The 17,355-nt window shown below is 37.4% G+C and overlaps 1 protein-coding gene across 1 annotated transcript in view; it reads right to left on the bottom strand.

Annotated features, from left to right (window-relative positions):
• Window positions 1-703: 703 nt before the first annotated feature.
• Window positions 704-17,355, bottom strand: part of CPPED1 (calcineurin like phosphoesterase domain containing 1) — a 49,598-nt gene continuing 32,946 nt past the window's right edge. The window contains exon 4 of the mRNA XM_082490484.1: window positions 704-1,915. Coding sequence (XP_082346610.1) covers window positions 1,683-1,915 — 233 coding nt within the window. The 3' untranslated portion in view covers window positions 704-1,682. The remainder of the gene's footprint in view (window positions 1,916-17,355) is intronic.

Genomic DNA, 17,355 nt, shown 5'->3' with positions numbered 1-17,355 from the left:
CAGCATCCGAACTAATGGGTGCTTAACTTCCAATGAAACTGCTGTTTGGGTACTTAGGTACCTACCTATTTCAAAGTAATCTAGCCTTAGGTTTTAGTTCTCATTTCCCAGATGTTCCCTTGAAAACAAGACTGTGAAAGTGTTCAACTAAGTGAAACCAGGCGGAGAATAAAAGCAAAATAATTTTCTTTCTTTCTGAATCAAGGTTATTGCCATGAGACGGCAGTCTACATTTGGTCCTGTCCATCTGCAGGTACAGCTGTTTCACTGGTGCACGGAAATGCTACAGAGGTAATTTTAGAATCTCACAAGTCTCACAAATCAAGCTTGAAGGAGCCTCCTAGATAACCTGTTGTGACTAAAATGTAATGAAACTGACTCTTCAGCACAGCATTTCAGGTCTCTCACCATATTTAAATATCTGTAATATCCTCTGGGGAACAATGTTGCAAGTGAGTATACATAAAAATGCATAAAATGCATTAGTTTTTCCACCAGTACCGTTTGTGTTCTTTCCTCTTCAGGTGCTAAAGCCGCACTATTTCTATTTCTATAACCCGTGCCACAGGTTATCTAAAGTGGTCAACTACTTAAAAAATAAAAATAGGTATGTGTTAATTACATGAAGTTTTTTTCTATTTAACAGTAAAAACATCAGATATACTTGCTAAAAAAAAAAGAGGTGGATTGCAGCACATACATTTCTTTTTAAATAATTTATTTCTAAAGTGAAGAAAATATACTTTTTAGGGTTTTCACCATACAGTATTGTAGAATATTACAGTAAGGCACTCTTACATTGCATTTGAAAATGAAAGCTCTCCCCTTGTCTAGGAATCAACAAAGTGACTTCTGATAACAGTATTCTGTACAGAATATTCTCCCCATGCAATCATTCCAACTTCTGAAGCTGTAAGCAAGAATATATGTTAATTGAATGGTAGTTAAATTTCAAAAGGAAAATAATTGTTCCGCGTTTAGTTTCTGTCAGTGGCATCTATATTAGCTTCATTTATAGACTCTTCATTACATAATAGGATAGGATATAACGGAAACCTAAGTTGTGACTGCAAAACAGAATGTGGTTGCTCTCCTATTGCTGCTGGCTCTGAAGAGCTAAGAAAATGGAAGTATGGGAAATGGGAGAAAATACAACCTCTAGGTAACAAGATCTGATCCAGAGATTGCTAAAAGTCAGTGGGAGTCTGTTGATCTCAGAGTTTTTGAGATTTGTTTTTATTGAGTAAAAAATGCCTCATTTATATTGTCCAGAGTGTAAAAGGAATGACTAAATGTATTGATTTTAGAACACCCTCTCAAATATAAAACTAAAATAGACTTTGAGTTAAGGGTTATCTAGAAGCTACAACTCTCACTCTTTGATGCACTTTCTCTCTAATAAGAAAGTCTTATCTGGAAGCAAAGTAAAAATTCTCAGAACAGTTTTTTTTATGATACATTACCATATTAGTTCTGCTAGTCTGCCATATTCCTCATAGGTCTCATTTTCAAAATGAGAAACATGTCAACAACTTCCTTGTTATTTAGGATGATGACAAATTGAGAGCTGTTTGGGGGCACGACGCACAATCAGAACTCTGTATCTTCAGCTTGGGGAAACTTTCTGAAACTGTTTCTATTTGTCTAATATGGAAAAAAAAAATCACATCATTTGACACAGCCTAATTTTGCTTAGCAAGCATATCTAGCAGCTCTTTCTCTATGCCTCGACTGCTCAGTTCATTTAAACTGTAGTATCTATGAACAATCTTTTCATCTGTGACAACCACCACTCGAAGCCCATGTGTATCTTCTCCCAGCTGACATCCTATTGCTGATGAAACCACCATTTCCAGTCCTCTGTAGGAGCCTCCAGCATTCCTGTGGTAATGTCCAGAAAATACAGCTTTAATACCTGTTGAAAAAAAAAAAAAAAGAAAAAAGAGTATATATTTAGTTAGCAGTTGCAGTATACATATAAACTGTGATTACAATAACTGCTGAGGTTATATGCTGAGGCTTACACAGCTGTTGGGGTTGTACAGGAGGTTCTATAGCAAGTACAGCTACAGGTGTCATATTTACCTTCATTCTTTAATGGTTCATAAAGCTTAAAAGTAAACCATTTACCTGAGCTTCATTTTAAACAAATAATTATTAAATAGCAATAAAAAATTCTAATAGTAATAAATAATAAATAATTAGTAAAAATGTTATTCTGCTCTACTAGTTCTGTTTAGGGTTACTGAACTCTGACTTCTTTGTGCTTACTGCAGGGTGTGTTTGTCATTCTTGGCAAAAGCACCATCTAGACAAGATGGCCCAGCACCCTGTCCAGCTGAATCTTAAGTGTCCAATGATGGGGAATCCACCACTGCCCTGGGGAGATTATTCCAGTGGCTGATTGTTCTCATTGTGACTTTTTTTTAAAAAAAAAACCATAAATGAGAAGATCATTTGTAATCTTTTCTCAAAGACATTGGGGGGGGGAGTGGGTATCACAGATGGCATAGAGCCAGGTACATCAAAGAAACCTAATAAGCAGAAGAGGTTGTGAGTTATAATAAGAGGGGAAGAAAGATAAGAGCAGCCAAAAAAGGAAAGGTTGACAGCCCGCAAGAGGAGTCAGGCTTGGTAATGACATAAATTAACATTTCTCTAGTATGGGGCACAAACAAGGTAGGCTTATTCTGATTTCCTCCGTATTTTTAATGACTTAAGGCTGTTCTTTCTTTTTTTTTTTAAATAAACTATTTATATTTTGGACTGTATTGGAGTAAAAAAAATCAATCCATTATAAACTTGAAAAGAAAGAAATACATTTGATCCGTTGCAGGAGACAACAATATGCTGTATCAAAAATTTCTGGGTGGTTGCATGCAAGTATTATTCAAGCTTGGTCAGAAGAAGAAAAGCTAAATGACAAGCAGCAGGTGAAGAGGACAAACATACTTCATATTTAAGGCTTTATAATGTACTTTGAAATCCTTGGCTGAATCACTGTCTAACTCATTAGCCAAACGAATGTTTAAAGAAGTCTAACCATTCTTCCCCTCCTCTCGGAATACAGTAATTTAACAAAAAATTAATTAAGTTTGCAAATGCTGTCTGATTTTGACCAACTTCTAAAGATGATCCATATGCCAGGTCTGCTTTCTTGCTGTGCTCCTCAGCAGCTATGGTATTTCTGCAGAAATTTTGAAAAAATTTCAAATTAAATGAAATTATGTCATCCTCGCCTCCAAACCAGTAATTTCTACTTTTTGTTTCTTCTGACTTGCAAAAATAAATAAGTTGGTAGAAGCTGTATTCACTACTCTGAATGGCCGTTCTGATTGTCTTTACAGGTCAAATTCATGTTACCAAATAGATAATTTTCCCCTCCCCATTTGAAGTTTTATAAATTTTAATCAAATAATTTTATTACTACAAAATAATGAAACCTTGTTTAGTCTCACGAGTCACAAAAGTAAAGAAAAAGTCATTTTGGTGCTAAGTACTTGTCTTTCATGTCAAAGTTTGTAAAACCATTTGCAACAGAGTTGCGAACCCAGCTTCTTCCTAAGAGCACGCTGTCACAGCCAAGCATTTCATTTCCGGGTTATGCCAGCATCCTTCACTGTTTCCCCATTCTGTGCACTGTTGATAGATACAGCTGAGCATCATAGTCAACAGCATTTATAGTTTGGCAAAAAATTATTCATCAGTTTTCTTGCTAATTTAAGATGGTGCATATTTTATTTTGAATGAAAATACAGAGTTAGTATAAATAGCTAATTTTACAAACAGCTTTTGGGATTAATTTTTGGCATGCTCAGTCTAAGATCCTTGGGTTTCAGACTATTACAGCTTCCTGAAGCTGCATCTAATATTATTTTATACTGTTGTGAAACAGAAAAATTACTGGATTGGATAGCTGAAAATACTGGGAATTTTGTTGTTTATCACCAACTGCAAAACATGTAAATTCATTTTATGTTTTGTTACAGAACATGTTTAGATCTGGTGTTGATTAACGATACTATTAATGACAAATAAAAAAATTTCTAATGCACCTAAAGGATTTAGGTCTAATTTCTCTATTGAAATACAATAGGTTGTGTGTTCCTTACTCATAATGACACTTTGATGGTTTTACGTAAAGCATCTGAAAATACATTAAGTTAATACTGAGCGACTCAGAAACCACACTACATATTCCCTGACAACTATGACTAGATAGCCAGCAGGTTATCATCAAAATAACTGGCTACTTAATGAAACTGAAGCTTTCCCATTATTTTGCTATGTTGGCTAAAATACTGCTGTGCTAGAATAGAAAAATATTTCGCTGGCACTATTCTGTAGATGCTGTACCTTGCTGAACATAATTTCTGTTTATATTGAAACATAAACTAACAAGCAAAGGTCTAACATGTGCCTGTTCCTGAGAAGGACAGCAGAGAAGAGTGAAGCTTCGCACACAAGGGGATGAGCACCAGCAGTTGTGGGCCGTGTGAGGTGCTCCCTGGTGGCACTCCTTTCCTCTGCACGCAGCCAGAGCCTCGCTCACCACCCCAGGCTAAAAGCTATCCCTTAATACGCAGCACTGATAATTATTACCTTTAAACCATTGTTTTTATCATTACAGAATAATGCACGAGCCTATAAGGACGCACAGGGATGGACACTGATGGCAACACCAAACTTCGTATCTTATTTTTCATACATTTCAGTCATCTGCCATCCCATGCTTAACACAAAAGGCAACACGCATATACTTACTCCTGTTCAAGCGGTGAGCTGGAAAATGGGTAATATGTGAGATACTATAACCTTAAATGACATTTAAAAAAAAAAAAAAAGCAACAACTGATTTTGCCTTCAGACAGCAGAAATTCTGGAAAAGAGTAGCAGCAATTTAAAGGCAGAGAGCTGTGATTAGGAACAGGCTGTAACTTTACAAGGAAATCGTTATTTCTCTAGCCAGAACAGCCTTCCACCCTTTCTCCTGCGGTAGATTTAGACCTCTCTCAGTGATTAAATGAAAAGGGAAGTAAGTGAACCTGTCTGAAGACAGTTGGCTACATCAATCCTTTGGTTTTGCAGGAGTGAGTGACTTGAAGACTGATATAAAATATATAAACTAGGCTCAAAGTATAGTTAAAAATTAAGCACCTTGGAAAGCAAAATATGAATTATTCTGCTGTGTGCCTGGTAAAAGCTACACAGGCTTTCATATTTCAAAATCCAAAGATTTCTCAAATAGTGAATGACTTAAGGTGGAAAACAGAGAATGAAGTTACCTTTACAATGAATATTGGTATATGGTCATTGTCAGCTAGAACTTGTCTGTTATCCTATTTTAGTTTATCAGTACCAATTCTCTTCTCTCAGTGTAACTTGCTTATCTATCTGGTGTATGAGTTACACTTCTAAGTAAGTCAGCATAATGACTCCGAGAGCTTGCTCTGACTCAGCTGCAGGAACCTAGCAAAACAGTTTGGGTTTTTTTTATTGGGAGAAACCCAGTCAGAATACCTCAAAAGGTGATGGTGGAATATAAAAGCCCTGTGACATAACGGGCTCTTTGCAGAGATTCTGTACTTTCTAGATATTATTTGAGTCCTTAAAATCATAACATAAAGATGTTTTACAACTGATGCTACAGTCAATTTGAGAGTGAGCAGTCATTTCTCAACTCCTACCACATTGCAGCAGACAATGACTGTCTAATGTAACATACGTAAGTAATTCAAGCAGCAGAACTAAGTGTTTCTTTCTTTCTCATTATATGCACACCTGTCCAGACCATGAGGCTGCACTTGCCTCCTCCACCCCCCAACCTTTCTGCAGTGGCAGACAGAATGTGCCCATCTAGACCTGCTTGTGGCATGGCTGGGCATTCTCTTCTCTTCCTTCCCAATACAAGAGCAAAACAACATTATGGGAACTTTACAAATGACATCCTGCTCGTTAAAGTGGGGCCCATTTTGCCTTGTGGCATCGTCCTTAAAAGAGCAAGCCGTGATGGGGTAGGAGAGGATGCTGAGTAGATGAGGCTCCTTACTGCAGCCTCTAAGTTAAGGCATTGGTGGGGAGGACGTAAGACACATGAAGCTTAATGTTACCAATTTGCTTTCAGCTGAGAGCCGGCTGTAATGGATCCACGTATGTAGCACGTTCGTGTCCTCCAGGCGCTTAATAAACAACCAATGGTCTCCAGCGACATTCTAGATGCCTCTCTCAGGCACACATCTAGCATGGACATGACTGTATCCTGATCTTCCCATGCAGAGTTAAGCGGCAGCTAAATGAAGGATCAAGGACTGAATATTTAGGAACCTGATGTTTGGCCTGCTTGATCACTGCACCAGCTAGATTTGTAATATACCATTACCAGCTTCCAGTAAGCGACAGTGCTATTACAGTAACAAGTTCTTTTCAGAATTTTCCACTTTTTCTGCAAGTAAGCAAAACTACTTTAGTCTATGAAAAAGTTAGGAAAAAGTACCAATCATAAAACCATAGTGAGGTGTAACCCATGTGACATACTTTATTAGTAAAGGAAGTAAGTGCTCTCCTTTTACTGGAAGCATCCATGTTCCTAAAGTAGCATCTTCCCACCATTCAGAGAATTTAACCTTTGGAATTAAAACATGAACAGAAGCCAAGAGTTTGTGTCATCATATACGTAAACCAAACCCCAACATACGGTTTCGGTGTAATTAGAGAAGGACAGAGGATACAAAAGTAATAAGCAACTTCAGTTATGCTGTAAGAAAAACAAAAATCTCCTCTTGTCTGAGAATTCAAAGGAAGATTTTGAGAAACCCATCCTCGACAGCAGAGAGACACTAGGTAAAAAGCTTGGCGCATGAATCATGCAGCTTTTTTTCTTCTTGGGCAAATACTGTGACTTCACCACAATTACATTTCACATGCTAACTGCCTACACTCAAGAAGGTATTTTGGTATGGAACTGAAGTAAAAGTGATTTGTAAGCAATGCAAATATGATACCTGAGACTAGAGAGGATGTGATTTAAAACCTCTTTTATGCCCTGTTGGCTGTAGGAGGCAGATGCTGCCTAAACAAGCTGGTGTTTATGGGTACCGTTCATCCAAATTCCCCCTTTTAGCATATGTATGTCATTCAGATCCTAATTGCACTAGAGGGGTGTTCAGTGAAATGCCCTTGTGGATCTAGCTGCTCAGTATCAGCCTCTGCTAGAATTTACTATCTGCTTTAGATACCTCGCTGTGAAAATTTTGCCCAGACTTAAGTTTTCAGGTACTCTTTATTTAGTGCTAGTATTAATTCTCGTTATTGTTGTGTTACAATATGTTACATCTTGAACAAAACCAGGTCACTGCTGTGTATTGGTAGAAGTCTAACTGATGTTGTTCTTCTTCAATAGCACTTTTTTGTTCACTCAACTGTATTCCACTCATTTTTGTTCGTTAGCATAAGAAGCAAATTTGAACCAGTCAATGCAATACTAAGATGACAAGCAGGCAATTTACTTTGCTCTTGCTTTTGATCTTAAACATAAAAAGAATCTTAGAGATGTATGCACTCAAATTTAATTTATTCATTTCAGATGTTTTTCTGAAGTAATTCTGTCAAGTTGCTAGCAACCCCTTCCCCTCCCCCCCCACCCCCCTTTTTTTTTTTTTTTTAAACTGTGAGAAAAGAACAGTGTCCTGGCAGGCCTTGTTTTTATAGCTGGCTTTAAGGTATCCTCAGGTCAGTTACATGTATCCAGCTATACACAAAAAGGTACAGTCCCTTCCCACTACAACAACAACAACAAAAAACCCCAAAAACGGTAGAGCAGTGATTTGTTTTGAATGCCTGGTTTCTGAAATAGCAGTTGGGAAAAGCTTTGATATAAAAGCTGTATGAAATACTAAAGAACTGCCGTGTAAATAAATGTCCAAAGGATGGCACCTTCACAAGCATTCATTATTTCATTTTTTATGAAATACATAGTGATTTGAATTTAAATGTGACTGGAGGTTTCATAGTATCCATTAACCAAAAAAAGCAGGATCCATTACTGCAAGCCACTATTCATACCTAATGGATTATTCATTAAAAGAGGAAAAAAAAGGATTAAAATCAGAATGAAGTAAAAAAAAAACTGTGCAGATAGTTAACTATAAAAAAAAAAAAACAACCAAACAAAACCCCAAACCAAAACAAACCACATACACTGCCTCTATGATCATTATTATCTTATGTCAGACTGCATAACAATACAACAGTTACTGAGTATCTGCTAGGGAAAAAAGACCCAAACTTCCAAATTCATTTTTGATCAGAGCAGGACTGGAAGCCCCAGACTCGGGATGGGCACCATCCAGCCTTGGACACCAGGTCTGCTCTATCTGTTCTAAAACTGCATTTGGATTAGGAAAACACCCAAAACTAACGAGTTTCATGCCTGCACACCAAACATGAGTTTTCAGAATCAATCTGCAAAAAATTAGTGTCTTCATAAAAAAAAGTTTAAATACAGGAATTGATTCCAATTTTGTAAACCAAGAAGTCCTCCTGCCAGCGTGCAATTTACCATCATTTTCTGATCAAGCACAAAAAGTCCCTTTTAGTTCTGATCTGACAAAGCTGAATCAGAAAGACAAAAAGATTTACTGTTTCCAAAGATCTGATCATAACTCTTTTTCCCTGTAGAATAATGCACTCCTACTAAAGAATGAAGTAAATAACTATTATAGTAAAAATTCTGTGAGCCCAAAGCAACCTATTTAGCATAAATAATTCATGACATAACAACCAACCAAAATGTGGATTGTTCAAGAGTCGTCTGTAGAGATGTAATACTTATATACATTGATAAATCTGAGACTCTTCAGTAGCTTGACCGTGAAATGAGTAAATAAATACTTTGTTTTATGCTAATTCAAGCACTGCGTTATGTCACTTCAGACTGTGAGGCTACACAGTGGCTTTGGCCAGGTAAGAGGTAAGTGCCGAGGAGGGTAATTAATAGCTCCTCCTGTAATTCAGCATGCTACCTTTGATGCTATCTGTATGTTCATTCATAAGCAGAGTCTTTAAAGCCCAACTTGCTTTTTCAAAAATTTCAAACAAAATTAATATTTTTATTTGGATACCTTTTTCCAAGTCAAAAACATGACATGAACACTTTCTTCATGGTTTCTATTGCAGACATTTCTCAATAGAAAATTCAAAAACACCTCTGAAGACTTTTTCCTACCTCCCTTGTTTCCAGTGTCTGCTTTCTAAAGCCAGCTCTCCAAATAAGTAGTCATTGCAAGGGCAAGCTCTTGTTAATTTGCACCTTTCACTGTTTAACAGCTCTAGTAAGGTGGACAATTTTTACCAGCATTTCCCTTTTTCTCTTGGTTCTCTCCTCAAACATTGTGAACCAAACCAGCACACCGTATTAAAAAGGGCTTCTCTTACAGAGGTGGTGTAATGCGTACTGTTAAATTGACTAATAGGGAAACTGAGCTAAACGAGTATCTGAGATTTGCTTCATGGAAAAGATCGGTACAGAACGGGATGAGCAGGCCAACCAGGCTCAGGAGCAACTGCACGTACACAACCATCACACCCTCGCAGACTGCAGCAGCTCTGATTTAGAAGACATTATTCTTTGTGATGATGACCATCTTACAGCACTTCTGAGTTCCCAGACAACCCAGAGCAAAACATTTGAGCAGAACATTATTCTGAAAGAAACCAAGTCCTATATGAAATATTCACCGCCTCTTTCAGGTCTGGTGATAGCGAAAAAAAATTGAAAGAAACCTTTAGCTACCCCAGTGTTGTTAGCATGCTGTTGGTTTTATTTCTGACAAGAATCAGATGAGAAAATAGTTCAATACGTGACAAGAAACTACATACTGAACATCCTGCAAAAGGCAGTTTGTTAGCTGGAGAAGCTAATGTTATTTTACAGAATTTTAAAAGCGCAGCATCTTCTTCCCACAAAGTATAGTTTATCACTCAGAGAAACCCTTCTAAACAACAGTTCTGCAGCACTGGGGAAAACGGTCAGCCTTATTTTGACATAATTGCACTGTAAGAGGACAAAGGCATTTAGCTGTGTCTCATGGATAATCCCCCTGAGAGTGATTACATCCCAGTCGTAGCTTATTGTGCAGTTGCAGTCCCGTAATTCCCAGACTCTTCTCCTTCACTTGATACTCTACCGCTGTTGTATTCTGTAGCATAGAAAAGCGCAAGGATGTGGAAGACTGGGTGTGTTTTCAACTCCATTTGGGGCAGGAAAGAAAGGGCACTATGGTCTGCCTTCTCTAAGTGGACTGGCAACCACATCTATTTTAATCTGTGTTTTGACCAGCTTTTCTGTTTAAGGAATAGTTAAGTCATTCTAAACCGTCCCTATTTTAAAAGTGAAACGCTACCCAAGTCATCTTTTTGCTTTATTAGACAGCAAGTATATTGCATAACATTATGCTACTGAATTGTAATGTGATTTTTTTAAAATTCTGTATTTTTTTCCCTTTTTCTCTGTGCTCTTTTCTTTTATTACATAAACATTATTAGAAATGCAACGGCTGGCCTTCCATCCTTCCCCATTAAGACAGGGCTGAGGGGAGAGAGGCGTTTCCTATGTGAGCGCGGGGGGTTGACCATGTCCCTCTCCCTGTGGGAGAAATCACCCCTAGGCCATGAAGACCCTGTCTGTGTAGGGGCATTCAGGATAACGTGACACCTGCGTCCAGTGACTGGAAGCACATGCATCCTATGCGTGCTGACTAAGATGCTGGTTTAAAAAAATAAATTAATAAAATCAGGCGTGCTCTTTGGAAGATCACTCAGCTTACACTGTTAAAGTATTGTCATAAGCATCAAACGTCTTCCCACAGAGTGGTATTTCAAGAACAACGTGAAGGAGAGACTTGCTTTTTACTGGCAAGATTTCCTCTACCAAATTGTGAATGTTGTCTCCAGCTTGTGGTAGTCTGAGCTCTAAACACTGGCAGAGTTCAACAGCTTGTAAGAATAAAAGAATTGTAGTGTAACATTGTACATGACAATATTAATGAGATCTGAAGTGACAGCACACACTAGCTTGCTGTATGAAAGACTAGGTGACAGAGAGGAAAAAAATCTCCAATGCAACAGTAAGATTTTGCGAAATACATCTCTTTTCCTAACTTCTTGAGAAAATTTGGTATCTGCTAGTTCAATTCAAGAAATACAGACTGAGCCCCAATCTCAAAGGAAATCTAGTTGCAATGATTACAGAAATCCAAAGAGGTTAAAACAGGATGGAAAACAATGCACCCACATTTACCTTGAAATATTAAAAATAATTTCATAAAGATACATGCACCTAGAGAACAATTTTTCTCACACAACCGGATGATACTGCGCTGGAATTCAGACTTGAACTAGTTTAAATTCCAGGGCTGTCTGACTCCAATTTCTACAATGACACTCACTTCCATGGCTTGCTTCCAAAAACCCCTGATTTCAGAAGAAGCCGTTGTCCAACTCTAGTTCCTAATGTACAAAAACCATTTTGAGGCAGGTTTGTTGTGTCCAAAATGCGACTGGCCTAGCCACAGTTGGAAATCAAAGTGCTCAACCCAGCACTACGGGCAGTGTAAAAATATAGGAAGAAAATTACCAATATAAAAATAAACCAAAGAAAAGCAAGCACATTTTCCAAATTAGGAAGAGAATGCCTGTAATAATCAGCATCGGCAATCAGTAGCAAGCTTTATTTAGCCTGAGCTTTCAATTAAATAAACGCTTTTCTCAGCAGAAGCAAATGTGACTGTAAGAGAACGCAAAGGCTAAATTAGTGCAATATGAATGACATAATAAATATGTAATGGGTACAGTACAGACCTTGCTTCTCCTCCCATGTGCTCCCTAAAGAATTTGGGGAAAAAACGTGGTTCTGACTGACCAGTGAAATTTATCACATAGTCCAGATTATCACCCTTTAATTGCTGATTAATGAACTATTTTTTACAGTAACTGCAGACTTGAATCGATGTTCACTGCATTTCATTTACAGATTTATGCCTCTCGATACAGACTACAGATGAAGTGCAAAGCAAACAAAAGGAGGCGTTTCTTCATATAGCTGTGAAACGTGAAACTCCCTCCCGCAGACCATTGTGAAAGCCGAGTTTTCAAAAATCAGCTGAACAAATCCATAAAAGAATCACTAAACTGCACTATATTGATAACATTAATATGATACAATAAGTCCCCGAAAGCAAAATTGTTGGACATAGGAAAAGTACTTGGAAGAAATACCATTATGTGCTTTGCTGTCATGTGCTCTTCCCAAGGGTTTGGCTAGTAGGAGAAGCAGGACACTGGGCTATAGGGATTGTCATTCTGGTCTAGTTACTCTACTTTTATGTTAGCTGTTCAAGTTTAATGATAAAATTAGGTTTAAAATAGAATTATGATTATCTAAAAATCACTGCTTCACTGGCCAAACCTCTCGCTCAATCAAGGAATAAAGAAAGAGGATATACTAGCAAAAGCTGATCCTATATATATTTGTTCCCAAAACTGCAGAAGCTAGAGAGGAGCAGCAGTAGAGCTAAAATGGAAGCAAATAAGTGGACACGCATTTCTGTGAAGAAATGAAATCATACTGAGTGAAAAAACCGAATGTTATCAATGCTCAACCCTTCTAGAGTTTTCAAAGGCAGGAGAACAAAATAAGTAGTATCCAGGCACAGGGAGATGCTACTATAAGAGACGTGTGTACACCCACACACATGTATGCGTAGATACATATTTTTTAAAAGGCAATGTTTCTGGCAAATACAACCATTTAAGTCACAAGGATAAACTGATCTCGAGCACTTCCCCTGGAGTATCAGGCACAAACTGGCTTTTCTTTCTTCCTTTCACTTGCAGCATACAGCTGTTTTGTGAAGTGCTGAACAACGTGGTTGGTTCAACTGTAATACCTGTTCTCAGAACAATTTTGCACTCCAAAATGATGTTCTTTCAGCTTCCCTACAAGAGCACACATTAACCATAGGCATTTTTTGCCGTACCTTTTTTCTCCCCTGGGCAGGTGGTGTGCATCATTTTTTCAAGACTCCAGTGCTACAAAGCGAATGATCGTATTTAGTAGTCTTTGTAAACAAAATCTCTTGTGTGGAATTGAACTGATTTTATCTCATTGCAATTTGAGAGTGCTCACATCACCCCATCTGCCACGCAGGTGTTACAGCAGCAAACAAAGATGAGAAAGCATCAGTCACAGCACTGTTAACAACTGTTCAATGCTCAGGCAGTTTTCAGACCCCCTTCTCAAAAAAAAACCAAACCCCAATCATTTAGCACCAACAAAGCTCCAGTAGAAGGAAACAGTCCCACCAGTAGGTGTCAGGGATCATTACCCTCCATTTCATAACCTCTTCAGTCAACCTTAAATAACAACACTACGGAATTATTTTGTGTAGCCCTTTAGAGGCTCTGTGTTATCTTACCTTCTTCATCACACGAGTTGTGTGAACAAAATAGAACTGAGTAATTAGAATTTACAGCGCATAGCACCATAAGCATCTTAATAAAAATATCCCATATACTGTTTGCAAACATGATCCTGCAAACTTGCATGAAAACTCTTCCTTAAATTCGCTTTGTAGACTAAAAAATCCAGAGCTTGACGCAACTGGTGGTCAGTGGGTCTGTGTAAGTGGCAGACAAGATAGTAGTTTGCACAGTATATCTATGTCAAAAGTATTTTTATATAGGAGAACACTGAATACAGCTATATAGAGAAGGATCTTAGTCTCACTTGTTTTTCCTATATAATCAGAGGACAAACGACAGGCCAGAGGGTGATTCCAGACCACCTAATTAGAGAGCTGGCCTAAATAAGCCTTTAGAGGTCCTGTCTGTTGAAGGTCACTCTGTACTTCAGATTAACTTTTGTGAATGCCTCTTGAGACCTTTCAGTGGAATTTTATTTCCTGGTTTTGCTACTTTTCCCATTTGAAAGTGAAGCTTTCTCATAGACCGACACAAACCCCGGCTTGCCATGTGATCTGAGGATCAAAAAGCAGTTTTTTATCAACCAAAACTACAGCCAGTGGAGAAAATAGATTTAAAAAAAATATCTAAGAACAAATATTACTTAATGTCATTATAAACTAAACTAAATAAATGTATTTTGTACTTGCTGCTAAATTTCTGAAAAATATGTCTATACCTGTGTGTATCTACATGCTAAAATTACATTATCATACCTGGGGAACAGTCTTACACTGTTCTTACCCAGTGACGTAGGAGATATCAAATTTGGTCACTCTACCTGCACCACAAGTGCATAATTTCAAGGTTGAAAGAGGCTGACCTAAATCACTGAGGTTGAGAGTATTTAAATTATCTTAAATGCTGACAAAGCGACACATAAGACAGCACTGAGATTACTCACTCAGTGTATGGGCTTTGCCAAAATCAAGGTCTCAATGGCAGGAAGAAGAAAATATTACTCCCTTGTCAACTTTGATTACACAACAAAGAAAATAATGAAACATAGCATATGTTGTCTGGTAAATTTTAGATACAACAGCTTTCAGCACTCCATGCTTTAATTTTGTGCTCAAATGTATCTCGGCTGTGGATGTTCAGAAAGCTTCTTTTCATACTACTCTCCTGTCATAACATTTCTAAGAGGAGAATGTAGGTATCACACTCTTTTAATAAGTAAAGGTGTTAGAAGTTACAGCACCTACAATCACAAATATAATGAAAAAATATGCCATTTAATAAAGTTAGATTGTTATTTTTCTCCATATGTACAAAAGGAGTATTTTTAACCACATCAGAAAAACTGCTTTGAAGACTTTTTAATTAAAAGAAGCTGGAGACTGCAGGGAATTCCCTTCTGTCTTTCATATCTATTATCTAGTGATTCTCCCTTGGATCTCTCACCTAGATAGATCTACTCTTCATCTCACTCTGAACCAAAAATTCTTTTCTCAACTTTGTTGGTGAAAACCCAGCTATTAATTTAGGTTTTATTCAACAGAGCTCTTAAACAAGTTCAGACATTTGCTTAAACGTTTTAGTTCATTATGGCCATTAAGAAACATTTATTGCTACATTGTGTTAAGTAATGTTAAGTAATTTCAGTGTGTCAGTGATACTTCTCAGGACAAAAAGTCTTTAAAGGATTGTCCATAGCTCAACAAAAACACCCATACTTTTCAGGTCATAGCAAAAATTTTAACATCCAAAGAAAATTATGCTGGAATGAGATATGCAAGAAGTAGTATGTCTTCTATTACATAAACTGCTTAATTTAAAAACTAATTTATTACTTACGTTTGTCAAAGACTTGTGACATGCAGACCAGATTTTTAGCTAGACCACTACCTGGATTCCTTATTTTCCCTAGAAACCTTTGAGCCAACTTATTTATATCAGCACTATAAAATTCTTAAAAGCCGAATATGCACTCCACGTAGCAGAGTGGAGTGACTCAAGCGGATCTCACAGATGAGAACGTCAGGTCAGCTCATTCACAGTTCTTGCACACAGGTTTTTTCTGTACCTAGCTTCTGTGCGTAGAGGAGGCAGAGCTCTGACAGTTGAGGCTAAACTTTCAAAAGTTATACAAATATGCTTTCAGAAATGTATTTTCATTTAAATGATAAACTATGTTCTCAACTGAGTTGATTCTCACTGTCACTGAAATCACTTTTTCAAGGACAATACTTGTTATAACGCATTTAAAGAAAAAATGGGCTAGAAGGATTTCTTAGACGTGCAGCTTACAAGTATGGTTTAACTTTGCATAGTAGTAATACATATTTACAAGTGCCAGATTTTCAATTTATAAATATTTATCATAAGGACATGATTTTATCTTTAATTAGCCCAACTGTTAAGGACACTTCTAATGTGAGAAATGTAATTCAGTATTTCGTACCAGATGTAGCCTCTACAGCTAGTCTTTTATCTCTGCTTGTAATGAGCGGATACTTAAACCAAAAACATTATGTAATATGTAAGTGATTAGAAGAGAATAACTACAGAAGATCTGGGCTCTGAATTTAAAATAATAACTTTCAGAAGTTGCATACCTCACTTTAAAACACCTGTGCGATATCACAATACTTTAAGTATCTGATTATTTCCTACACGTACCCATATGAATTTCTTTGTTCATGGGAAGACCTGAATTACTAGATTGTCCTTCCTTTCCTGTCTCTCTCTAACCAGATGAGTTATGGCTCTGTGTTTGATACTTATTCTAGAATAAGTATAAACACGAAAACTGGGGTAGTAACAGGTCTGATCCTGGGTTATCAGCAGCTGAACTATGATGCCCATCTAATAACATTGCATTGCCAAACATAGCAATCCCTAAAACATGCACATTATACCGAAATTTTTCATAATTACACAACAAACCTTCAGAGTGGTTGGAAACACTGAATCAGAGAGCGAGAGAGCAGAAGGGAGGACCTGGTGACAGGTCAGGCAGTAAGAATAGTAGCAGCCTGGTGCAGTCATTAAAAAGGCAGACTTACTTTCTTTTTCCAGAATAAACAGTTTTACCAAATTTCTAAATTAAGTGCTGTAGGGGGTTAGGCTTCTTAAACTGCAAGTCACAATTAAAAAACAGCAACACTACCAATGCAAAGTAGATAGGGATTTCGTTAGCAATATTCTGTGTTTTAATCCTCCAAGAATGTATGAAGTGAACTGGGGGATAACCAATTTCATGTCTAATGATATGCTGAAATTGATTATTCTTTGGGAAAGCAGAGAGTTGGAAAGTAAGTGGTGTCATTGCATATCTGTGCATCTATCCTACCACGATAACTGCCTGTTTGCAATCCACTGATAACATTTTGTGGTCTTACAAAGACTGTTGTTCAGTTGAATAATAAAATGGAAACAGAACGCACCCGTTACTAAGGAAACTCAGAGCCAACTTTTGATTCAGCTAATTTTTCTCAGCAGTCTGAACTGCTTGTTCTCTGTATTCATTTAATTAGCAAAATGTTTGATTATGGGATTGTGAATATTACCTATTGACTCATTTACTTATTGTAAAAAACAGCAAGCAAAAGATCAATGTTTTAACATAGTCATGAATGAACCAAACAACATGTCATTTTGGGAGGATTTTAAGTGACGGGAAGGAACGACACAACGAGAAATGATGGAAGGAAGGTACAAATGGGATCTTGGCCCAGACACGAGTTTGGGAATTTCTGCTGCAGAGTTGTCTTGCATTTGCTGGCTTCCCCCTCTTCCTTTCCCCATCATTTGAAGCCTACCCAACTTTTGTTTAAGCATCTGGATACACATTAGGAGAATCAGTCTGAAATATCACTTTGAGAAACATGATAA

This window comes from Vanellus vanellus (genome assembly GCF_965231255.1).
Source record: "Vanellus vanellus genome assembly, chromosome: 14".
In the NCBI taxonomy this organism is placed as follows: domain Eukaryota; kingdom Metazoa; phylum Chordata; class Aves; order Charadriiformes; family Charadriidae; genus Vanellus; species Vanellus vanellus.
This window is presented reverse-complemented; position numbering and strand designations above follow the sequence as displayed.